The 25,724-nt window shown below is 48.1% G+C and overlaps 1 protein-coding gene across 3 annotated transcripts in view; it reads right to left on the bottom strand.

Moving 5' to 3' along the window:
- Positions 1 to 25,724, bottom strand: part of POMGNT1 (protein O-linked mannose N-acetylglucosaminyltransferase 1 (beta 1,2-)) — a gene marked incomplete at its 3' end in the record, with an annotated part of 59,168 nt that overhangs the window by 7,324 nt on the left and 26,120 nt on the right. For all 3 annotated transcript variants that reach the window (XM_082276011.1, XM_082276013.1, XM_082276012.1), the window contains exons 9-19: positions 25,574 to 25,701; positions 24,254 to 24,324; positions 21,589 to 21,664; positions 20,462 to 20,545; positions 18,664 to 18,705; positions 13,651 to 13,709; positions 10,496 to 10,568; positions 9,464 to 9,592; positions 9,254 to 9,379; positions 3,396 to 3,460; positions 545 to 589 (exon numbers count right to left, since the gene is read on the bottom strand). In XM_082276011.1, the coding sequence (XP_082132137.1) occupies positions 545 to 589; positions 3,396 to 3,460; positions 9,254 to 9,379; positions 9,464 to 9,592; positions 10,496 to 10,568; positions 13,651 to 13,709; positions 18,664 to 18,705; positions 20,462 to 20,545; positions 21,589 to 21,664; positions 24,254 to 24,324; positions 25,574 to 25,701 (898 nt within the window). The remainder of the gene's footprint in view (positions 1 to 544; positions 590 to 3,395; positions 3,461 to 9,253; positions 9,380 to 9,463; positions 9,593 to 10,495; positions 10,569 to 13,650; positions 13,710 to 18,663; positions 18,706 to 20,461; positions 20,546 to 21,588; positions 21,665 to 24,253; positions 24,325 to 25,573; positions 25,702 to 25,724) is intronic.

Raw genomic sequence — 25,724 nt, 5'->3', positions numbered from 1 at the left:
GCTGTGACACTGAGCTGAGTGCCGTAACACTGAATCGATCGCTGTGACACTGAGCTGAGTGCCATAACACTGAACCGATCGCTGTGACACTGAGCTGAGTGCCGTAACACTGAATCGATCGCTGTGACACATAAGTGTCAGTGTCACCGATCGCTGTGACACTGAACTGATCGCCGTGACACTGAGCTGATCGGTGGGACACTGAGCTGATCGCCGTAACACTGAGCCGATCACTGTTAACACCGAACCGATCGCCGTAACATGGACCCGATCAGTGTAATACTGAGCCGATCGCCATGACACTGAGCTGAGTGCCATAACACTGACCCCATCGCTGTAACACTAAGCCGATCGCTGTAACCGATCACCGAAACATTGAGTCGATTGCTGTAACTGATCACCGTAACACTGAGCCGATCGCTGTAAGCGATCACTGTAACACTGAGACGATCGCCGCAACACAGTCCCGATCGCTGTAATACTGAGAGGATCGCTGTAACACGGACCCGATCGATGTAACACTGAGAGTCTGAACAGAACTTACCGGAGGATTCGATGGATTTCCACCTCGTAGGCGTCCTTCCTCAGACTGCGCCCCCCAGAGGAGAGAAAAGACAGAGGGAGGAAATACAATCAGCAGGAATGTAAAAATTTTATTTTTCTGAATTCAACGTTGATGATTTATGACCGACTCTGTATTCATCCGATCCGATCCGGGGGTTTATTTTTGTTAAATAAATAGAAGACTGAAAATTATTTTTTCTCATATCTCTTACACAATGTATCCAATAAAATCTAATTTCTTCATAAAATTAGGCCAAAATGTATTCCGCTCCATGTCCTGGGGGAAAATACCCCAAATCTGTGTATATTATTTATCTGTAGGAAAGTTATAGACCCCAGACTATGAGATATACACTATATACATTATATACATTATATATACACTATATTACCAAAAATATTGGGACCCCTCTCTATATACACTATATTACCAAAAATATTGGGACCCCTCTCTATATACACTATATTACCAAAAGTATTGGGACGCCTCTCTATATACACTATATTACCAAAAGTATTGGGACGCCTCTCTATATACACTATATTACCAAAAGTATTGGGACGCTTCTCTATATACACTATATTACCAAAAGTATTGGGACGCCTCTCTATATACACTATATTACCAAAAGTATTGGGACGCCTCTCTATATACACTATAATACCAAAAGTATTGGGACCCCTCTCTATATACACTAGATTACCAAAAGTATTGGGCCCCCCTCTCTATATACACTCTATTACCAAAAGTATTGGGACGCCTCTCTATATACACCATATCTTAGTCCGTAGGGTTCAATATTGAGTTGGCCCACACTTTGCAGCTATAACAGCTTCAACTCTTCTGGGAAGGCCGTCCACAAGGTTTGGGCCCTCAGGCCACCCTCATGAAGTCTGTTTCTGATTGGTTGGTCAGAGACATTCACATCAGTGGCCTGCTGGAGGTCATTTTGTAGGGCTCTGGCTTTGCTCATCCTGTTCCTCCTTGTACAAAGGAGCAGATACCGGTCCTGCTGATGGGTTAAGGGCCTTCTACGGCCCTGTCCAGCTCTCCTAGAGTAACTGCCTGTCTCCTGGAATCTCCTCCATGCTCCTGAGACTGTGCTGGGAGACACAGCAAACCTTCTGGCAATGGGACGTATTGATGTCATCCTGGAGGAGTTGGACTGCCTGTGCAACCTCTATAGGGTCCAGGTATGGCCTCATGCTACCAGTAGTGAAACTGACCCGAGCTAAATGCAAAACTAGTGAAAAACAGTCAAGAAAAGAGGAGTAGGGAAACAAATGTCAGTGGCCTCCCCCTGTAAAACCATTCCTGTTTTGGAGGTCGTCCCATTGTTGCCCATCTAGTGCACCTGTTAATTTCATTACCACCAAAGCAGCTGAAACTGATTAACAATCCCCTCTGTATACACCCCTCCCCCCTCTGTGTACACCCCTCCCCCCCTCTGTGTACACCCCTCTCCCCCTCTGGGTACACCCCTCCCCCCCTCTGTGTACACCCCTCCCCCTCTCTGTATACACCCCTCCCCCCTCTGCTACTTAACTGACCAGATCAATATCCCAGTTTACTTGAATTCATGCTATACTCTAAATAAAAAGTGTTTTTTGAGCAGTGTACTTTGGTGTAAAATGCTTAAGCTGCACAATATATCCGTCTACGCGTTTCACAGAGTTACCGCTTCTTCAGGACAAGTTTTCATGTGTAGTTGAAATTAAATTAATCCATTTATAAAAAACACAAAAAATGAATACATGTAATAATCTGTCCAGCAGCTATGCGGTGAGAGATCTGCTTGCGTCACTGGATAGCTGATGGACAGTGTAACGGAGCTCCAATACCCAGCCTAGGTATCTCCGCTGTAATCCTTGAAGCTGAGGAAGTACTAAAATATCCAAGGCAAAATCCCCCCCCCCCCCAGTAACTGGACGACACACCGTTCTGGGAGTCAACTAGAATAAAACTGTTTATTGAAACACAAAAACATGAGATCTACACTCCGGGAAAACCCCTCTCTCTTCGAGCCATTCCACACAAACATACACATCCCATAATAAGCTTACTCAAGGCAGACAGGAACAATAGAACAATGGAATGCAGGTATACAACAATAACAAACCCCCACCCCCACTAGCAAGGGTCTATGAAACACTTCTGCCATATTCTAGCAATCTGCAATATATCTTTATATATTTCTTCAGGGACACTGTTCGGAAATATTATGGTCACTTTTCAACACAAACCACACTCTGTGTCCATTCTGCTACAGACAGTTTATTCATTTTTTGTGTTTTTTATAAATGGATTAATTTAATTTCAACTACACATGAAAACTTGTCCTGAAGAAGCAGTAACTCTGCGAAACGCGTAGATGGATATATTGTGCAGCTCAAACCTTTTAGAACAATCCATTATGTATCCAATCTATTACCTATTTTGAACCTTTCAGGGCCGTAGTTTGGATTTTCCTAAATAATCCCTTTTTTTTTAATGGGGAAGAAATGTATAATTTTATATTTTGTATGAAATAAAATGTGTTTATTATCAGTATATGAGCTCTGTACTGTGAGGTACGGTCACAGAACACCAGTTAGCGTTATTTAAAGTCCATTATAAAAGGCTGAGTCCTAGTTTTGCACAGAGGATTATGTGAGGATAGCGCCCTCTAGTGTAAGACTCCAGAAGGTGAGAATACAGAGATCCCCGAACCCCTAATTATTAGGATTTGGGGTTCCATACGCCGTATACTGCAGATTGTATATAAAAGGTTGGACATTCCCCACCCAGCGATGAACGTCTCCATGGACACCCCCCCCCCCCCCCCCCTCACCTCTCCACGTTGGATATCTGCACATTGGGGACTGTGTTGAATTTGTGTTTCTTGAAGTAAGCTTCCTGCAGAATATAAAGAAGTGATGAGGATGGCTGGAATCACAGACAGAGAAATATGGAGGGTCGGCTCACACCATACAAATGCAGTCTGGACGCGTTTCTGCATTCGTGTTTTTAATGCGTTCTGCTGCATTTTTTTCCCCTTCACCTTATATAAGGACATGTGCCTTCCGGTGCGATTTTAATGCGTTACCGCATTCCAGTACAGCTCTGTGCAGAAAAAATGCAGCAGGTTCTACTTTTTTTTCTGGAACTGACCGCACTGGTGTGACCTACGCCATTATAAACCATAGAACCCGCTATCCATGCGTTTTTGATGCAGGAAAAAAATGCACTGGACTGCATGTGGTGTGAGCTGGCCCTGACATTCACAAAGACCCGCCCACTGCGTGAATATACAGCTATCAGCCATAACATTATGACCACTGACTATATACAATATACTCTATCCCCCAAATATATATATATATATATACCCCTCCTCCTCTGTATACAGAGATCAGCCATAACATGACCACTGACTATATACAATATACTCTATCCCCGAATATATATATATATATATATACATATATACCCCTCCCCCTCTGTATACATAGATCAGCCATAACATGACCACCGACTATATACAATATATACTTTCCCTGTGTGTGTGTGTATATATATACACCCCTCCCCCTCTGTAAAGCAATCAACCATAACATGACCACTGTCTATATACAATATACTCTATCCCCCCCAAATATATATATATATATATATATATATATACACCCCCCCCCGAATATATATATATATATATACCCCTCCCCCCTCTGTATACAGCAATCAGCCATAACATGACCACTGTCTATATACAATATACTCTACCCCCCCCGAATATATATATATATATATATATATATATATACCCCTCCCCCCCTCTGTATACAGCAATCAGCCATAACATGACCACTGTCTTTATACAATATACTCTACCCCCCCCCCCGAATATATATATATATATATATATATATATATATATATACCCCTCCCCCCTCTGTATACAGCAATCAGCCATAACATGACCACTGTCTATATACAATATACTCTACCCCCCCGAATCTATATATATATATATATACCCCTCCCCCCTCTGTATACAGCAATCAGCCATAACATGACCACTGTCTATATACAATATACTCTATCCCCCCCCCCCCCCCTGAATAATGGGATTTTTTACTTACTGTAACATACATTTCTCTGATTTCACAGCTTCAGATCTTCATAACCATTGGGTTATACTGCCCCCTACAGGAGTAGGACACTAGGCAGGAAAAGAATCTGGCTACGCCTATGGGTGGTCCCAGGGGGTATACTCCTCCTCTCTGCTATAGGTTTTGTTACAAGCAGTGTCAGGAGAATTCCATCTCCACAGAGGGGCGGGTGCTGTGTCCACCAATGAACATCAGAGGAATGGATTTTATGGTAAATTAAAAATCCCATTTTCTCTTTTGTTCATTGATGGACACAGCTCCTGATCTTCATAACCATTGGGGCGTCCCAAACGTTAAACATGTGGGGTGGGAACGGCAAAAAAATTCCCAAGGCTAAACAGTAGCCAACCAGGTAACATGGAGCTCAACCAAACTGGAGCCCACCTAAAAAAAAAAATATATATATATATATATACACCCTCAAAAAGGATCGGGTCCTCTCAACAGCAGCCTGCAAAACTTTGTGGCCAAAAGAAGCTTCTGCAAATGCCATCACATCCACTTTGTGAAAGTGTGCACCGACGACCAGGGGGCCGCCTTGCAAACTTGCCTTACCGAAGCCTGATGACGGAAGGCCCAGGAGGCACTGAGCGCCCCAGCAGAGTGCGCCTTCACAGGGAAAGGAGGAACCTGACCTCTGATGGAATAGTGATGAAAAGGACAAAGGTGACCAGCGCTATGGAGTTGTATAAATAACGTGTATAAAATAACAACCGAACCCCTAGGGGTTAGAAGTGAAATAAAGTGCAAAGAGGTTGATAAAGGCGCTACCTGTGAGTAATAAAGTGCTGGGTAAAATGGCGTACCAAATCAAAATGGTGAAACCCAAAAACAATATGATATATAAATATAAGGTGCACAAGTATTGTTATTGTCCCAATGGTCTGGGAGGAATAACCAATTATTGTCCTAGATCCGACAGACGTCCTCTGACGAAACGCGTAGGGTGGAGTCTACTACGTCACTTCCGGTTTTTGGAGCTCGGGCTGTGGAACGCGGAAGCTTCCCGGCTAGACACACTGATCCTGAACAGCCTACACCGTGAGTCACTACGTTTCTTATCAGTTTTGATTGCACTTGTATACGGCATCATGGGGCTTCCTCTCTTGTCTTTGAGTAATTAGAGAGCCAGAATCCCCACGCTTAACTGGAGGAACCCCCGGGATTTTACCTGCTTCACCACAATTGCAACACACAGGTTGTATGCAAGGTGCGACACCTAGTGGCCTGGGAGGAATAACCAATTATTATCCTAGATCCGACAATGTGCAGTGACAAAGGTGAAAGTGCTATGTGCAATAAATAGACAGAAATTGGAGAAACAGTGATAAATTTATTCCAAATTCAAAAACGCTATACAGTGCAAATACCAGTAAGAATGTAGTGCTTACCGGAGCTAAAATATATAAAAAATTGTGGTAAATAAAAGAAATAAAGGAATTCTTCCTGAAAAATTACTATGTGCAAATATAGTAAAAGGAGTTGGTGAAAAATGGAAAACAAGAATTCCAATGAGCGTAAAGGAGGTTGCATCCACCTGTGTGGCCACTAGGTGTCGCACCTTGCATACAACCTGTGTGTTGCAATTGTGGTGAAGCAGGTAAAATCCCGGGGGTTCCTCCAGTTAGGCGAGCGGATTTAGGCTCTCTAATTACTCAAAGACAAGAGAGGAAGCCCCATGATGCCGTATACAAGTGCAATCAAAACTGATAAGAAACGTAGTGACTCACGGTGTAGGCTGTTCAGGATCAGTGTGTCTAGCTGGGAAGATTCCGCGTTGCACGGCCCGAGCTCCAAAAACCGGAAGTGACGTGTTACGTAGTAGACTCCACCCTATGCGTTTCGTCAGAGGACGTCTGTCGGATCTAGGACAATAATTGGTTATTCCTCCCAGACCATTGGGACAATAACAATACTTGTGCACCTTATATTTATAGATCATATTGTTTTTGGGTTTCACCATTTTGATTTGGTACGCCATTTTACCCAGCACTTTATTACTCACAGGTAGCGCCTTTATCAACCTCTTTGCACTTTATTTCTGATGGAATAGGCCTGAATCACTATCTGTCTGATCCAGCTGGAAATGATCGCAGAGGATTCGGAAAACTCTTTATAAGGCCCATCTGTGAACATAAAGCGAGAGTCTGACTTTCTATAAGACTCCGTAGCTGCCAAGTACACCCTAATTGCCCGGACCACAAGGCAATTTCGGATGTTTAGGTCTGGGACACAGGGAAGGCAACACAATGTCTTCATTCAAATGGAAATCAGAGACAATTTTTGGAAGGAACGATGGACAGGGGTGAACGACAGGATAACGCCCCAGTTCTGACACCCCCGAGCGCAGAGGTGATAGCCACCAAAAAGGCCGCGTTCTGGGACAGCGTAAGCAGGGGAATCTCTCAAAGATTCTCAAAGGGAGGCTTCTGGAGGACTGAAAGCACCAAATTAAGGTCCCTAGGCGGCGAGGAAACCAACCTGAAGAAAGGTACGCACCAGGGAGTGTGTGGCCAAAGGTTGTTGGAAGAAGACCACCAAAGCCGACACCTGGCCCTTGATGGTACTCAAGGCCAATTTCTGTTCAACCCCCTATTGAAGGAAGGTCAAGATCAGAGCCACAGAGGAGTGAGGATGAACCCCCAAGAGACTCCTACAACGCAATGTACGTCTTCCACGTACGATGGTAGATCATCCCAGGAATAGATACCCTAGCCCTTATCAATGTAGGAATCACCGACTCAGATAAACCTCTATCCTTCAGCACCTGGCGTTCAATAGCCAAGCTGTTAAACCAGCGACTGTAAAGCAGGATGGAAGATCTGTCCTTGGGACAGCAGATCCTCCGAGAGGAAGCTTCTAAGGAACGTCGGCGACCAGCTGCACTAGATCAGTGTACCAAGCCCGGCGAGGCCAGTCCGGAGCCACTAAGATGACCAAAATGACTTCTGCCTCGATCCTGCATAGAAGTCTGGGCAGAAGCTTGAGAGGAGAAAAGGCATAAATCAGCCGATACTGACCCCAAGGGGGCCACCAGCGCATCTGTGGCGTCTGCCAGAGGATCCCTTGACCGAGCCACAAACCTCTGCACCTTTCTGTTGAGCCGAGACGCCAACAGATCCACCTCGGGGGTGCCCCACCGGAGACACAACTGATGAAACACCTCCAGATGAAGGGACCACTCTCCTTGATCCAACGCCTGCCGACTGAGGTAATCCGCCTGCCAGTTTTCCACCCCAGGAATGTGTATGGTGGAGAGGCTGTAACAAACCGTTCTGCCCGCCGTAGAATTCCGGCCATCTCCAGAGCCGCCAGGACACTTCTTGTGCCCCCCCCCCCTGGTGGTTGACATAAGGAGATCTAAATTATCCAGCCCATCGCCCAGTCCGGCAGTTAATTGAAGATCTCACAGGAAAAAAGTTCTATCTTAAAAGAAAAAATCGCCGGGACCAGAGATCCCAACAAGGAACGAGGAACGGAGTGCCTATAGCAGGGGGAGGAAGTATACCCTCTGGAACCGCCCATAGGCGTAGCCAGATTCTTTTTCTGCCTAGTGTCCTACTCCTATAGGGGGCAGTATAACCCAATGGCTAAGAAGATCAGGAGCTGTGTCAGTCAAAGAACGAAAGAGAAATATTTATACCCTTCCCCCTCTTTTATAGCCATCAGCCAGAACATTACGATCACTGACTATAAACAATATACTTTATCCCCGAATATATATATATATACCCCTCCCCCTCTGTATACAGCGATCAACCATAACATGACCATTAACTATATACAATATACTCTACCCCCCCCCCCCGAATATATATATATGACCACTGACTATATACAATATACTCTTATACTCTATCCCCAATATGTGTGTGTGTATATATATATATATATATATATATATATATATATATACCCCTCCCCCTCTGTATACAGCAATCAGCCAGAACATTATGACCACTGACAGGTGATTACATGGATTATCTGGTTACAATGACACCTGGAAGTGGGTGGGATATATGAGGCAGCGAGTGAACATGTTGTCCCTGAAGTTGATGGACATCGCAGTGTGTTGTGTATGGGGCGGTGTAGCAGTAGAGGGGTCAGGGTGTCCATAGCCAAAACTCACTAACATGGGTACGTGAGGATCAGAAGTGGAGCACGAAGCAATGGAAGAAGGTGGCCAGGTCTGAGGAATTTGAGAATGATTGGAGGAACACAACAAGTTTGGAGGTGTTGACTTGGCCTCCGAATTCTCCAGATTTGCATCCAATTGATTTGTGGGATGTGCTGGAAAGTCTGATGCATGAAAGCTCCGCCTCTAAACGTAAAGGACTTAAAAGATCTGCTAGTGGCAGCTTGGTGCCCGATACCCCCGCGTACCTTCAGTGGAGGCCTGGACGGGTGAGGAGGGGGATATTAGGTGGGTGGTCATAATGTTATGGCTGCTGGTTGTAAAGATACACAGCACAGTCCTTTCAGCCTAATATTTCATCATTAGAGTTCCTTTATCTAATAAATGGATAAAATATCTTACATGGAAATATCCGTTCATGTTGAGCCCCACGATGCCGAAGTGATAGGAGCGGGAGACGTCCGGGATCAGGCACTCCCGCCCCTTCCTCTGTTCCGGCATTCTCATCCACATATCCCAATCCCAGAGCTGGAGAGAGAGAGAGAGAACGGTGTCACTGCAGCACAATGCGCTCACTTACTGCCAGCGTCATGGTGACTGTCAGCCACTTACCTTCTCTGGAGTCGGCCATTTTGGTTCCAGTTCATCTTTGTAAAGAGTCCGGCGAAGAACCCACCCCAGTCCGGGCATGGTCTCCACCCTATAGAGGAGCGAGGGATCCTCCGCCGTGTGCTCATAGCCCTGCACAGGGGATAGGCGGATAAATAGCACAGAATTAGGGAGAGGGACACAGGATGGGGCCCCATAATGGGGGATATAGGGAGGGGGACACAGGATGGGGGATATAGGGAGGGGGACACAGGATGGGGCCCCATAATGGGGGATATAGGGAGGGGGACACAGGATGGGGGATATAGGGAGGGGGACACAGGATGGGGGATATAGGGAGGGGGACACAGGATGGGGGACATAGGGATGGGGACACAGGAAGGGGGACACAGGCATGGTCTCCACCCTATAGAGGAGCGAGGGATCCTCCGACGTGTGCTCATAGCCCTGCACAGGGGACAGGAGGATAAATGGCACAGAACTGACAGAGAGAAGAGTCCTCACAACCAATCATTGGAGGGTTATTGGAAATATCACCATAATAATCATTATCATTGATAAGCATCTGATTGTGTGACCCGAGTCTGGATGTGTCTGTGCCTCACTTCCAATAAACCTCCCATGACTGCGTTTTGCTCCGAGGACCTCTCAGGATGGGGGATATAGGGAGGGGGACATAGGATGGGGGATATAGGGAGGGGGACATAGGATGGGGGATATAGGGAGGAGGGCACAGGATGGGGGACATAGGGAGGGGGACAAAGGACGGGGGACATAGGGAGGGGGACAAAGGACAGGGGATATAGGGAGGGGGACAAAGGACGAGGGACACAGGATGGGGAACATAGAGAGGGGGACACAGGATGGGAACACAGGATGGGGAACATAGGGAGGGGGACAAAGGACGGGGGACACAGGGATGGGGACAAAGGACGGGGGACACGGGATGGGGGATATAGAGATGGGGACACAGGATGGGAGGATAACACAGGATGGGGGACAAGAAACGGGGGACATAGGATGGGGGACACCTACCTGATCATTCCATGCAGAGATGCAGTACAAGCTCTCATCCTCCTCCAGGAGATGGATGGTCTGACTCAGAAAGCTGCAGACAGACGACATAAACACATGAATAACGCAGAACACCTTCTACTCCCACAATATATACAGAACGGATCGGGAACGCAGAGCTCAGTATATACAGAAGAGATGGGGAACGCAGAGCTCAGTATATACAGAAGAGTTGGGGAACGCAGAGCTCAGTATATACAGAAGAGATGGGGAACGCAGAGCTCAGTATATACAGAAGAGAGGGGGAACGCAGAGCTCAGTATATACAGAAGAGAGGGGGAACGCAGAGCTCAGTATATACAGAAGAGATGGGAAACGCAGAGCTCAGTATATACAGAAGAGATGGGGAACGCAGAGCTCAGTATATACAGAAGAGATGGGGAACGCAGAGCTCAGTATATACAGAAGAGATGGGGAACGCAGAGCTCAGTATATACAGAAGAGAGGGGGAACGCAGAGCTCAGTATATACAGAAGAGAGGGGGAACGCAGAGCTCAGTATATACAGAAGAGATGGGGAACGCAGAGCTCAGTATATACAGAAGAGATGGGGAACGCAGAGCTCAGTATATACAGAAGAGATGGGGAACGCAGAGCTCAGTATATACAGAAGAGATGGGGAACGCAGAGCTCAGTATATATACAGAAGAGTTGGGGAACGCAGAGCTCAGTATATACAGAAGAGATGGGGAACGCAGAGCTCAGTATATACAGAAGAGATGGGGAACGCAGAGCTCAGTATATACAGAAGAGATGGGAAACGCAGAGCTCAGTATATACAGAAGAGATGGGGAACGCAGAGCTCAGTATATACAGAAGAGTTGGGGAACGCAGAGCTCAGTATATACAGAAGAGATGGGGAACGCAGAGCTCAGTATATACAGAAGAGAGGGGGAACGCAGAGCTCAGTATATACAGAAGAGATGGGGAACGCAGAGCTCAGTATATACAGAAGAGATGGGGAACGCAGAGCTCAGTATATACAGAAGAGAGGGGGAACGCAGAGCTCAGTATATACAGAAGAGTTGGGGAACGCAGAGCTCAGTATATACAGAAGAGAGGGGGAACGCAGAGCTCAGTATATACAGAAGAGAGGGGGAACGCAGAGCTCAGTATATACAGAAGAGATGGGGAACGCAGAGCTCAGTATATACAGAAGAGATGGGAAACGCAGAGCTCAGTATATACAGAAGAGATGGGGAACGCAGAGCTCAGTATATACAGAAGAGTTGGGGAACGCAGAGCTCAGTATATACAGAAGAGATGGGGAACGCAGAGCTCAGTATATACAGAAGAGATGGGGAACGCAGAGCTCAGTATATACAGAAGAGATGGGGAACGCAGAGCTCAGTATATACAGAAGAGATGGGGAACGCAGAGCTCAGTATATACAGAAGAGTTGGGGAACGCAGAGCTCAGTATATACAGAAGAGAGGGGGAACGCAGAGCTCAGTATATACAGAAGAGATGGGGAACGCAGAGCTCAGTATATACAGAAGAGATGGGAAACGCAGAGCTCAGTATATACAGAAGAGATGGGGAACGCAGAGCTCAGTATATACAGAAGAGATGGGGAACGCAGAGCTCAGTATATACAGAAGAGATGGGGAACGCAGAGCTCAGTATATATACAGAAGAGTTGGGGAACGCAGAGCTCAGTATATACAGAAGAGATGGGGAACGCAGAGCTCAGTATATACAGAAAAGATGGGGAACGCAGAGCTCAGTATATACAGAAGAGATGGGGAATGCAGGGCTCAGTATATACAGAAGAGTTGGGGAACGCAGAGCTCAGTATATACAGAAGAGATGGGGAAAGCAGAGCTCAGTATATACAGAAGAGATGGGGAACGCAGAGCTCAGTATATACAGAAGAGTTGGGGAACGCAGAGCTCAGTATATACAGAAGAGATGGGAAACGCAGAGCTCAGTATATACAGAAAAGATGGGGAACGCAGAGCTCAGTATATACAGAAGAGATGGGGAATGCAGGGCTCAGTATATACAGAAGAGTTGGGGAACGCAGAGCTCAGTATATACAGAAGAGATGGGGAACGCAGAGCTCAGTATATACAGAAGAGATGGGGAACGCAGAGCTCAGTATATACAGAAGAGATGGGGAACGCAGAGCTCAGTATATACAGAAGAGATGGGGAACGCAGAGCTCAGTATATACAGAAGAGATGGGGAACGCAGAGCTCAGTATATACAGAAGAGATGGGGAACGCAGAGCTCAGTATATACAGAAGAGATGGGGAACGCAGGGCTCAGTATTTATTTATTATCTTTTCACAATCTGTGCACACTAAAATCAGGCTGACGGTGGGAGGTCCTACACTGTGAGCCATCCATGCTTTTCTGCAGAGGCGTAACTGGAACCTTCAGAGTCCCGGGACAAGAAACCATGAAGGGCCCCCCGGACCCCTGGCCGGAGCCCTTCCCTTCAAGCCTGGGCTCTTCCCACTGATCCTGGGGCCCTTTACTCTCGTTGTGGGGCCCTTTATTACAGTCCCGCAGCGGGAGACTTTCCCAAGTTCTGCAGTGGGCCCCCTTCCTGCCATTTTGGGGCCTCCCCACAGTGGTGGAATGCCAGGGCCCGGTCACAAGTGTGACCTTTGTGATCCTGGAAGTTCCCCCACTGATGTCAGTAGTTTTTATTTTTTGTGATCAGATCCCAGGGGATGGATGGAGGGGCGATCAGATCCCGGGGGATGGAGAGGTGATCAGATCGCGGGGGATGGATGGAGAGGTGATCAGATCCCGGGGGATGGATGGAGAGGTGATCAGATCCCGGGGGATGGATGGAGAAGTGATAAGATCCCGAGGAGAAGTGATAAGATCCTGGGGGATGAATGGAGAGGTGATCAGATCCCGGGAGCACACACACAGTATATGATGAAAGGAAGGAAAGGATGTGTGGAAAGCTTCCATCGTTCCTGGTTCACAAAGGCAATGCTCCACCCTCCCGACTCACACAGGCAATGCTCCACCCTCCCGGCTCACACAGGCAATGCTCCGCCCTCCCGGCTCACACAGGCAATGCTCCGCCCTCCAGGCTCCATGTGTTGCAGATCTGTGTATGGCCACTCTATACAATCTACAGAAGATGTCACCTACCTGAAGAAATCCACCGAGATGTCCAGATCTTCCTCCAGAACCATCACAAACTTGGCATCCTGAAAGTAAAATAAGAAATCAGAGAGCGGCCATATTCACAGATCTCCCACCGAAGGTGGGTCACTGTGCTGCTGGACATCACACTCCCCCCCCCCCCCCCCCGCAGACGAGGACCCCAAATTTCACTCTGCTGATGGGATCTCATATCTAGATCTTGCAGAGGGAAGAAACATAAACCCGTAATCTTATATACCAACATGGGGGGGTCCCAGGAGAGGACCGGACACAATGTGTCACACAAACTGCAGAAATCAAATCATTCACAAGAAAGGCCAACCTGGTCCAGGAACAGACAATGGCAGATTATGGGGGTAATAGGAGTCTAACGGAACCGCCGACTCACACTGTGTTTGTGGGCTTCTGTCAGTATGCGGCTTCCTACAGTCTTGAACATATATTGAACATATATACCATGTTTCTATATACCAGATATTCCAGCCGCCCCCATACAAAGCTAGCCAACAACTTAGCTTGTATGTGTCTGAAAACAACTAACTCCTTTATTGAACAAGAAACATAATTTTTATACACTTGAGAAGTATGTCAGTCACTACATGAACAATGACCCGAATATTTACCCAAAACATCACACAATGGTTAGATAACGAGGTACAGCTGACTCATGGCTAATCCCATCTAGACAAGGTTATCATTAACATGCTAATTAACTCAGTGCACTTAAACCAGCCTGGAATGACAAGACTTCCGGCAACAAAGCTAAAACTAAATACAAAATTACACATTATCCTAAGTATAAACACAGAACACCTTATTATACAGACAATAGGGAGAGACCACCAGTGACAGTCTGTCCATCTCCTACATTGAAGTACATGGAATACACATCTAAGCATTGCTTTGATTATTTAGGAGTCACAGACTTTATGGCAACGGTCTACAACAGTCTATAGGTCTCACAGTGTAAAGTGGGATTAAATCTTCATAGTACTGACATATATTGTTGATAAATATTACTGTCCCATTTAGGTAATCCAAACCATATTCTCAGTGTCCATTAAGTCCATCATTTCCTTGGTCACCCTGTGCCCCTAATAGACACAGATTGACTTACACATAAGAGGGGCCTAGGGAGACAGGGATTTCCCAACCTCTCTAAGGTAAGCTGGGTTCCACAGCCCCCCCCCCCCCCACCAAAGCACCAAAGTGACTCCCATCACATCTCTCCCCTTTCCAAAGGAGACTAACGCAGGAGGAGACACCAAAAGGGTTGACTTCAAAGTTAGTCCATAGTTCTCGTCCCCCAATGTCTGTACCCACACAGTACCCCAAACAAATTGTCCGTAACACAGCAATACTCACCCAGCCAACCTCTGCCTCTCAAGTAGAACATACCCGCCGCTGGGGAGAAGCATGGACTGGCCCTTCTCCTAGTAGTCCTTTCAGCCGCTGGAGAGAAGCCAGGGTGGCGGGGCTCACTTCGTCAGGCTGTTGGGGAACTGGGCCGTCTGCCCAGCATCCCTGAAGTATACAATTGAAGACTGTAGTCCCATCCACTTTCTCAGGAAACCCATCCTTTGTTAGTTGAGGGCAGAGGCCAGAAGCACTCTGCCCTGTTGACAGCTCTTCTGCTGGGTTGGTGTCATCCTTCTGGGGCGCCGTCTGCTGCTGGAAAGGGGAGTCGGCTGCTCCATCTTCCTTACCCTCATCTGGCTGTTGAGACAACCTTTCTCTGGTACCTTCTCCCAGATGCACAGATCCTGGCTGGGGTGGGAAGATAGTTTCCTCCGCTCTGACTAAGCCCCCGTTCACACTGGGGCGACCTGTCAGGCGACCTGGTCGTCTGATAGGTCGCCTTCCATAGAGAAGCTGCGGACCCGTTCTAATAGGAGCGACACAAGTCGCTCCGACTTAGAAAAAGGGTCCGGAGCTTCTTTGGGGCGACCCGGAGCGACCTGCATAGACTTCAATGTTATGAAGTCCGTGCCGGCCGCTCCGAGGTCGCGGTGCGAGCAGCGCACCGCGACCTATGGGGTCGCCCGGCAAAGTAGCATCGCCCCAGTGTGAACGGGGCCTGACTGTTGGGGAGAGAGGACAACCTCCTCTCCCTTCTCACCCTGGGCCTTTTCTCACCCTGGGCCTCTGGAATTGCCGCAGGTGTGGAGCAGAGGTCTTGGACCCTCTGTCCAGTTGTCAGCGCTTCAGGTGGAGAAGTTTTTTGTAACTCCACAGATGCTGCTGGCAGGAAATCCCATGTCCCTGCCAGTGGTGTAGTAGAAAGGCCGGCTGCCTCATCTCTCAGGGAGGCTGAAGCTGCTGTGGGTGTTGGGCAGAACTCAATGATGTTAGGCTCTGATGCCAGCTGTTCCGCAGGGAAGTAAACTGAAAAGTCAGTGGCCTTGCACACATCTTCCTGGGTCACCAATTGTTTCAGGCAGAGTTTAGCAGCGCTAGGCCTGGATGTCCGCTCTTCTGCTGTAAGCTCACTGAGACGTTCTTCCTCAGCAGAAAAGTTTTATAAATCCTCAGTTTCTGGGAATGCTGAAAGTCCAGGGCACAGGCTGGTGGCTCTCAGGCCCAGTGCCAACACTTTGGCAGGTGATTTATCATCCATATCATCCTCTGAAGAAAAGTCAGGTAAATCTGTAATCCGTGGCTGGTGCTGGGTAGTGGGACCGACCGTCTCCACCCCCAGTGCTGTTGTCTGGTGCTGGGATGAGGGACCTTCAAGCTCCTCTCCCGGTAACACTGGCTGGTGCTGAGCAGAGTCTAGCAGCCGTCTGTAGGCGATCTCCAGCTCCCATTCCTGAACGGCCAGAAACTCCAAATCTTCCAGTGCCCAGATCACTTCCAAGATTTTCAAGATCTCTTTTCTGGAATCCATAATTTCCTCAAACCGCCACTCCAAATTGCTCCCAAAGTTAGGTTCCTCTGACCACTTCTCTAATGACAGTCCCAGGCTGCCGTAGCCAAAGCCTTTCGTTGGGTTGTCATCTGCTGTCCATGGGCACACTTGGGTTACATAAAAGCGGAGAGTTCTGTAGCTCTCGTCCAATCGTATCTCCTCCTGGACAAGCCGGCTTAACTCAGCTTTCCATTCCTTGTGCGGTTTATCTCCCAAAACCAGCGCCCACAATCCATACTGCGACCAGTACCTTTCCTGGAAGGAGGGGAGGATTTTTCCCTGGTGTCGCTGCTCATGGGCTAGCGATTCTTTCCAGAGTTCCAAGCGGATTCACATCATACCATCCTAGCAGGGCCTGCTCTGACATTGGTCCCCTGTGCTGTATCCGCATCTCTCACAACCTCCTTCCCGAATTCCTCTTCCATGGCGGCTGATATCTGTACCTCTCCTCCTCTGTTATCCGACCCATGGATCCTGGTGGATGTTTGGATGTCCCAGACTGCCCAGACTGCAGGAAGCATCCCACCACTGCCAACCAGTGTAACGGAACCGCAACCCCCACTGTGTTTGTGGGCTTCTGTCAGTATGCGCCTTCCTAAAGTCTTGAACATATAGATCAGATTTCCCAGCCGCCCCCATACAAAGCTAGCCGACAACTTAGCTTGTATGTGTCTGAAAACAACTAACTCTTTATTGAACAAGAAACAGACTTTTATAGACTTGAGAAGTATGTCAGTCACTACATGAACAATGAGCCGAATATTTACCCAAAACATCACACAGTGGTTAGATAACGAGGTTCAGCTGACTCATGGCTAATCCCATCTTAACAAGGTTATCATTAAAATGCTAATTAACTCAGCGCACCTAAACCAGACTGGATGACCAGACTGCCGGCAACAAGGCTAAAACAAAATACAAAATCACACATTATCCTAAGTATAAACACAGAACACCTTATTATACAGACAATGGCAGGAGACCCCAGTATCAGTCTATCCGTCTCCTACATTGAAGTACATGGAATACACATTATTTAGGAGTCACAGACTTCATGGTAACAGGCTATAGGTCTCACAGTGTAAAGTGGGATTAAATCTTCATAGTTCTTGAGAGATATTGTTGATAAATATTACTCTCCCATTTGAAGTAATCCAAACCATATTCTCAGTGTCCATCATTTCCTTGGTCACCCTGATCCCCTAATAGACACAGGGTGACTTATGGCTGGAATACACGGGCCGAATATCGCCCGACCGTTTGACCGCCGACCATCGAAACAGTGCATGCGTGATGATGTTCTACAGATTTTAAATGAACGACCTTAACCCCAACGTATAGAATATCGTTCGTTCGCAAACGAGACGACAGAATTTTTCGTTTTTTTCAAATGGGATTTTTCGTTCACAATATCGATATCGGTCCTGATGGCTGGGCATTAACGAATAGAATATCGGCCGATCCTTCGCTGAACGGAAATTTTCGGCCGATTTTCTTATCGTGTATTCCGGCCATTACACATAGGAGGGGCCTAGGGGGCTGAGACAGGGATTTCCCAACCTCCCTAAGGTAAGCTGGGTTCCACAGCCCCCCAACCAAAGTGTCTCCCGTCACAATGAGTATTATGGGGGCTGTCAGTCTGCAATGTGCAGATCCCGAATTATTGTAGCAAGAGGTGCCTCTGCAAAGATTTATCCCTTTAAAATTTGACCACCCGCCACCCCCCCTCCCCAAATCCGCAATCCCACCCCCGTCATTCTGTCCTAATCCCCCCCCCATACTGCCTTCCTCCTATCTGCCAATTTACCCATTATCTCCTTCTCCTCCCACCAGTTATACCCCCTTCCTTTCCTCCTGCCCTCCCTCTTTTCCTCCCCTCCTCTCCCCCTGTCTCCCCTCCTCATCTCCCCCCTTTCCCTCCCTTCCTCTCCCCCCTCCCCCTCCTCCCCTTCATCTGCCCCCCCCTCTCTCACCTTCCTCTCCCCCCTGCCCCCCCATTCCTCCGCCCCCTTCCTCTCCTCTCCCCCCCTTCCCTACTTCCAGTCACCATTCAGCCCCTCAATGTGTGAGTGGAATAAATGAAATCTCACCGGATGGAGGTTGAAGGAGGCGGTCAGACTGGATTTGTAGTGCTGAGAAGAGAATGAACAACGTCAGCTGTGTGGAGAGGAGGATGATAGGAAGGTGTGGAGAGGAGGATGATGGGAAGGTGTGGAGAGGAGGATGATAGGAAGGTGTGGAGAGGAGGATGATGGGAAGGTGTGGAGAGGAGGATGATGGGAAGGTGTGGAGAGGAGGATGATGGGACAGGTGTGGAGAGGAGGATGATGGGAAGGTGTGGAGAGGAGGATGATGGGAAAGGTGTAGAGAGGAGGATGATGGGAAGGTGTGGAGAGGAGGATGATGGGAAGGTGTGGAGAGGAGGATGATGGGAAGGTGTGGAGAGGAGGATGATGGGAAAGGTGCGGAGAGGAGGATGATGGGACAGGTGTGGAGAGGAGGATGATGGGAAGGTGTGGCGAGGAGGATGATGGGAAAGGTGTGGAGAGGAGGATGATGGGAAGGTGTGGAAAGGAGGATGATGGGAAGGTGTGGAGAGGAGGATGATGGGAAGGTGTGGAGAGGAGGATGATGGGAAGGTGTGGAGAGGAGGATGATGGGAAGGTGTGGAGAGGAGGATGATAGGAAAGGTGTAGAGAGGAGGATGATGGGAAGGTGTGGAGAGGAGGATGATGGGAAGGTGTGGAGAGGAGGATGATGGGAAGGTGTAGAGAAGAGGATGATGGGAAGGTGTGGAGAGGAGGATGATGGGAAGGTGTGGAGAGGAGGATGATGGGAAGGTGTGGAGAGGAGGATGATGGGAAGGTGTGGAGAGGAGGATGATGGGAAGGTGTGGAGAGGAGGATGATGGGAAGGTGTGGAGAGGAGGATGATGGGAAGGTGTGGAGAGGAGGATGATGGGACAGGTGTGGAGAGGAGGATGATGGGAAGGTGTGGAGAGGAGGATGATGGGAAGGTGTGGAGAGGAGGATGATGGGAAGGTGTGGAGAGGAGGATGATGGGAAAGGTGTGGAGAGGAGGATGATGGGAAGGTGTGGAGAGGAGGATGATGGGAAGGTGTGGAGAGGAGGATGATGGGAAGGTGTGGAGAGGAGGATGATGGGAAGGTGTGGAGAGGAGGATGATGGGAAGGGTGTGGAGAGGAGGATGATGGGAAGGTGTGGAGAGGAGGATGATGGGAAGGGTGTGGAGAGGAGGATGATGGGAAGGTGTGGAGAGGATGATGATGGGACAGGTGTGGAGAGGAGGATGATGGGAAGGTGTGGAGAGGAGGATGATGGGAAGGTGTGGAGAGGAGGATGATGGGAAGGTGTGGAGAGGAGGATGATGGGAAGGTGTGGAGAGGAGGATGATGGGAAGGTGTGGAGAGGAGGATGATGGGAAGGGTGTGGAGAGGAGGATGATGGGAAGGTGTGGAGAGGAGGATGATGGGAAGGTGTGGAGAGGAGGATGATGGGAAGGTGTGGAGAGGAGGATGATGGGAAGGTGTGGAGAGGAGGATGATGGGAAGGTGTGGAGAGGAGGATGATGGGAAGGTGTGGAGAGGAGGATGATGGGAAGGGTGTGGAGAGGAGGATGATGGGAAGGTGTGGAGAGGAGGATGATGGGAAGGGTGTGGAGAGGAGGATGATGGGAAGGTGTGGAGAGGATGATGATGGGACAGGTGTGGAGAGGAGGATGATGGGAAGGTGTGGAGAGGAGGATGATGGGAAGGTGTGGAGAGGAGGATGATGGGAAGGTGTGGAGAGGAGGATGATGGGAAGGTGTGGAGAGGAGGATGATGGGAAGGTGTGGAGAGGAGGATGATGGGACGGGTATCAGGCTTACCTGGGCCACTCTTGCATTCTTGATGCTGATTGGAGTGTGTTGGATTCCTTTCAGGCCGTATAATTCCACCACATCCATCGGCTCCTGACACAGACATGGAATTTATTACAGGAGGAACCGAAACTCTTTGTTGGCTTTAATGGTCCCAAAGCCGGAACTCTTTGTCCTCAAACCCCTCCTCCGCACTGAAAAGCAATCAAAATGCCAAGTTTGGCTGTTTTGAATGCTGTCAGTTTTTTGAATTTGGCGCCGAGTACCAGGCAGTGAGGTCATGACATCACTTCCGGGTTTTTTACATGGAGACCCAATCAGAGCCGAATGCGGCTTTGATCGGGTCTCCGGCGGCCGAGCAGGCTGGGTTCCCGGGTCTCCTGGTGGGATGGGAGACCCGGCGAGCCGTGGAAGGCGCATCAGTTGTCATTACTAGACAGCCGACCATCGGCTATAGACGCCGGTATCGGGGTGAGGCCTCTAGCTGCAGCTATCACTCCGGTACAGCACTTTCCGGCAATATCGGTAAATCCAAAGGCCGATTCCGATATATTGGGAAAAGTGCAGATCGGCCTTCGATATATCGGTGCTGCCGGTAATCGGTCGATCTCCAGTTAGGACCCCAGAAATATACTGCTGTCTGAGTCTCTGCTGGGGAAATTTATCATATGCGTCATTGTGCCACTAAAACAGGAAGTGATGAGAAATCCAAAATGTTACCAGACCAGGAAGAGAGGGGAATTCTACCAATGGGGACACCTCTTCTGGTGACAACGCTATAAGAACCCTCATTAATGAGAATTTCTGTTTATTTGAGGTGAAGGAAAATCTCCCCAATGATGGATCTCCATTACAAACACAAAAGTTCAGGGAAGGTGGGGGGGGGGGGAGGGATTAAACGGGGCAGATTGTAGGGAGGTAAAATATTACAAATCTGACCCCCCCACCCCCGTTTGTATGCTGGAAGCAAAATACTGCAGATCTGCCCCCCCAAGAGCAAAAGTGTGACAGATCTGCCCCCTTCCCCCATCACGGATTCGCACAATGAAGCATAACTGAGACCATCGGGGTGGAGGAATCCTGAGCACACAGGCCACAACTGCTGGAAGCAGTGCAATAAGATATGGAGACATTACCTCATAATATCCATCGATAAATACGGTGATCATCTGGGGGTTCACACCCTGAGCCGACAGCACAGAGCGCAGCATCCTGACAGACAGACAGATGGACAGGTCATAGAATATTCACAGCATGACATCATTCAATACTATCACCCCCACCACATACAGCTCACCTGTACAGGTAATAACACCCTCCACATACAACTCACCTGTACAGGTAATAACACCCCTCCACATACAACTCACCTGTACAGGTAATACCACCCCTCCACATACAACTCACCTGTACAGGTAATAACACCCTCCACATACAACTCACCTGTACAGGTAATAACACCCCTCCACATACAGCTACCCTGTACAGGTAATACCACCCCTCCACATACAACTCACCTGTACAGGTAATAACACCCTCCACATACAACTCACCTGTACAGGTAATAACACCCCTCCACATACAGCTACCCTGTACAGGTAATAACACACCTCCACATACAACTCACCTGTACAGGTAATAACAACCCTCCACATACAGCTCACCTGTACAGATAATAACACCCCTCCACATACAGCTCATCTGTACAGGTAATAACTCCCCTCCACATACAACTCACCTGTACAGATAATAACACCCCTCCACATACAGCTCATCTGTACAGGTAATAACTCCCCTCCACATACAACTCACCTGTACAAGTAATAACACCCTCCACATACAACTCACATGTACAGGTAATAACACACCTCCACATACAACTCACCTGTACAGGTAATAACACACCTCCACATACAACTCACCTGTACAGGTAATAACACCCTCCGCATACAACTCACATGTACAGGTAATAACACACCTCCACATACAACTCACCTGTACAGGTAATAACACCCCTCCACATACAACTCACATGTACAGGTAATAACACACCTCCATATACAACTCACCTGTACAGGTAATAACAACCCTCCACATACAGCTACCCTGTACAGGTAATAACACCCCTCCACATACAACTCACCTGTACAGGTAATAACACTCCTCCACATACAACTCACCTGTACAGGTAATAACACCCCTCCACATACAGCTTACCTGTACAGGTAATAACACCCTCCACATACAACTCACCTGTACAGGTAATAACACCCCTCCACATACAACTCACCTGTACAGGTAATAACACCCTCCACATACAACTCACCTGTACAGGTAATAACACTCATCCACATACAACTCACCTGTACAGGTAATAACACCCTCCACATACAACTCACCTGTACAGGTAATAACACCCCTCCACATACAACTCACCTGTACAGGTAATAACACCCCTCCTCATACAGCTCTCCTGTACAGGTAATAACACCCCTCCACATACAGATCACCTTTACAGGCAATACCACCCCTCCACATACAGCTCACCTGTACAGGTAATAACAACCCTCCACATACAGCTACCCTGTACAGGTAATAACACCCCTCCACATACAACTCACCTGTACAGGAAATAACACTCCTCCACATACAACTCATCTGTACAGGTAATAACACACCTCCACATACAACTCACCTGTACAGGTAATAACACTCCTCCACATACAACTCACCTGTACAGGTAATAACAACCCTCCACATACAGCTCACCTGTACAGGTAATAACACACCTCCACATACAACTCACCTGTACAGGTAATAACACCCTCCACATACAACTCACATGTACAGGTAATAACACACCTCCACATACAACTCACCTGTACAGGTAATAACACCCCTCCACATACAACTCACATGTACAGGTAATAACACACCTCCATATACAACTCACCTGTACAGGTAATAAAAACCCTCCACATACAGCTACCCTGTACAGGTAATAACACCCCTCCACATACAACTCACCTGTACAGGTAATAACACTCCTCCACATACAACTCACCTGTACAGGTAATAACACCCCTCCTCATACAGCTCTCCTGTACAGGTAATAACACCCCTCCACATACAGATCACCTTTACAGGCAATACCACCCCTCCACATACAGCTCACCTGTACAGGTAATAACAACCCTCCACATACAACTCACATGTACAGGTAATAACACCCCTCCTCATACAGCTCTCCTGTACAGGTAATAACACCCCTCCACATACAGATCACCTTTACAGGCAATACCACCCCTCCACATACAGCTCACCTGTATAGGTAATAACACCCCTCCACATACAACTCACCTGTACAGGTAATAACACTCCTCCACATACAACTCACATGTACAGGTAATAACAACCCTCCACATACAGCTACCCTGTACAGGTAATAACACCCCTCCACATACAGCTACCCTGTACAGGTAATAACACCCCTCCACATACAACTCACCTGTACAGGTAATAACACCCCTCCACAAACAACTCACCTGTACAGGCAATACCACCCCTCCACATACAGCTACCCTGTACAGGTAATACCACCCCTCCACATACAACTCACCTGTACAGGTAATAACACCCTCCACATACAGCTACCCTGTACAGGTAATACCACCCCTCCACATACAACTCACCTGTACAGGTAATAACACCCTCCACATACAGCTACCCTGTACAGGTAATACCACCCCTCCACATACAACTCACCTGTACAGGTAATAACACCCTCCACATACAGCTCACCTGTACAGGTAATTCGGTCTGTTACCCGCAATCACTGCCACCGGAACGTTCCACACCTTGTTGTCTTTTAGCTGTTGTAAAGGGAAAGCACAGAGTAAGTAACATTCGGAGGTCTTCTACTGACTACCTTTACTTTTAGGTCACCTTCTGGTTTTACCTGCTTGCCCCTCCTCCTGCAGGTTCTAACCCTTCCCCCCACACTGTCCAAAACTAACAAAAAATGTGATTTGTGAACTCACTGTAAAATCCTTTTCTTGGAGTCCACAGAGGGACACAGGGAGTCTGTCACCTTTGGGTTATATTGCTGCCCATAGGAGAACTGGACAAACAAAACCCTGAAGGCCAGCCCAGGATGACCTCCTTCCCCGGGACCAAAACCCATAAACACAGGAAGGGGTGTGTCCTTCAATGGACTCCCAGAAAAGGATTTTAGCGGTGAGTATAAAAGTCGGATCTTCTTTCTGGTTCATTGAGGGACACTGGAGGTCCTATGTGTCACAACGTCCATAAATAATCCAACTGGGGGGTGGGCAAAATGGAAACGTAAACGCACACAATCCCAACGGGAACCACAGCTGGGGACTGCGTGAGGCTCAGGAACCCCCCCAAGGCCTCATGAGCCAATGGAACGCTTTCAGAAGCAGTGGGAGGGGACATCCCCCGCCGCTCGCCGGTGTTTCTCGGGCTTACCGGTTTTAGCTAACCTCTATGGAGGGGGCCAGGATTTGTCAAAAAACAGCCTGGGGTTGGGGGACCCCCAAGATGTTTTTTGACAATGCTGGTTGCTAAGCAGCGGGCCGGAAAGCCGACCGCCGCATCCTTAACAACAGATGATTTATCAGCTGTCAGCGGACTTCCCCGCTAACAGCTGATTGAAAAAAAAAACAAAAAAAGAAGCTGACACTTAAAAAGTACAGAAACAAAATAGATTTTGGGGGGGGGCCCACACTGTTTTCTTTTTTTTTACAATCAGCCCACCAACAGCTGATGATGCCAAAATTAAAAAGAAAAAAAATAACGGTGTAGGGTCCCCCGCAAAATTTATACCAGTCCCTTATCCGGGCATGCAGCCTGGCAGGTCAGGAAAGGAGGGGGGGGGGGAGGGAGACGAGTGAGCGTTGATGTTGATGTTGAAGTTGTTGTTTTTTTTTACATTTTGGCATGGTGGACTGGGGGGGGGGGGGGGAGACACCCTCCATGTATCCCCTGACAGACACCCTCCATGTATACCCTGACAGACACCCTCCATGTATCCAGAGGACCTCTCCCATAATTGCAGAGATTTTGGTCTCCAGGAAAATGGCCGCCTTGCATACTCACAGGGATGGGGTTGAACTCGATGGGGGTGGGGTCCTTACAGCTGCACACACTGCCGTACCCCTCCACTTTGCTGCAGAATCGTTTCCTCCGCCTGTTCAGCTCTGTGTCCGGCCAATGACATTCCGCATCTGCAGGGGGCGGAGACATTTCA

This window comes from Pelophylax lessonae (genome assembly GCF_965119305.1).
Source record: "Pelophylax lessonae genome assembly, contig: HAP1_SCAFFOLD_191, whole genome shotgun sequence".
NCBI classification, from domain to species: Eukaryota; Metazoa; Chordata; class Amphibia; order Anura; family Ranidae; genus Pelophylax; species Pelophylax lessonae.
This window is presented reverse-complemented; position numbering and strand designations above follow the sequence as displayed.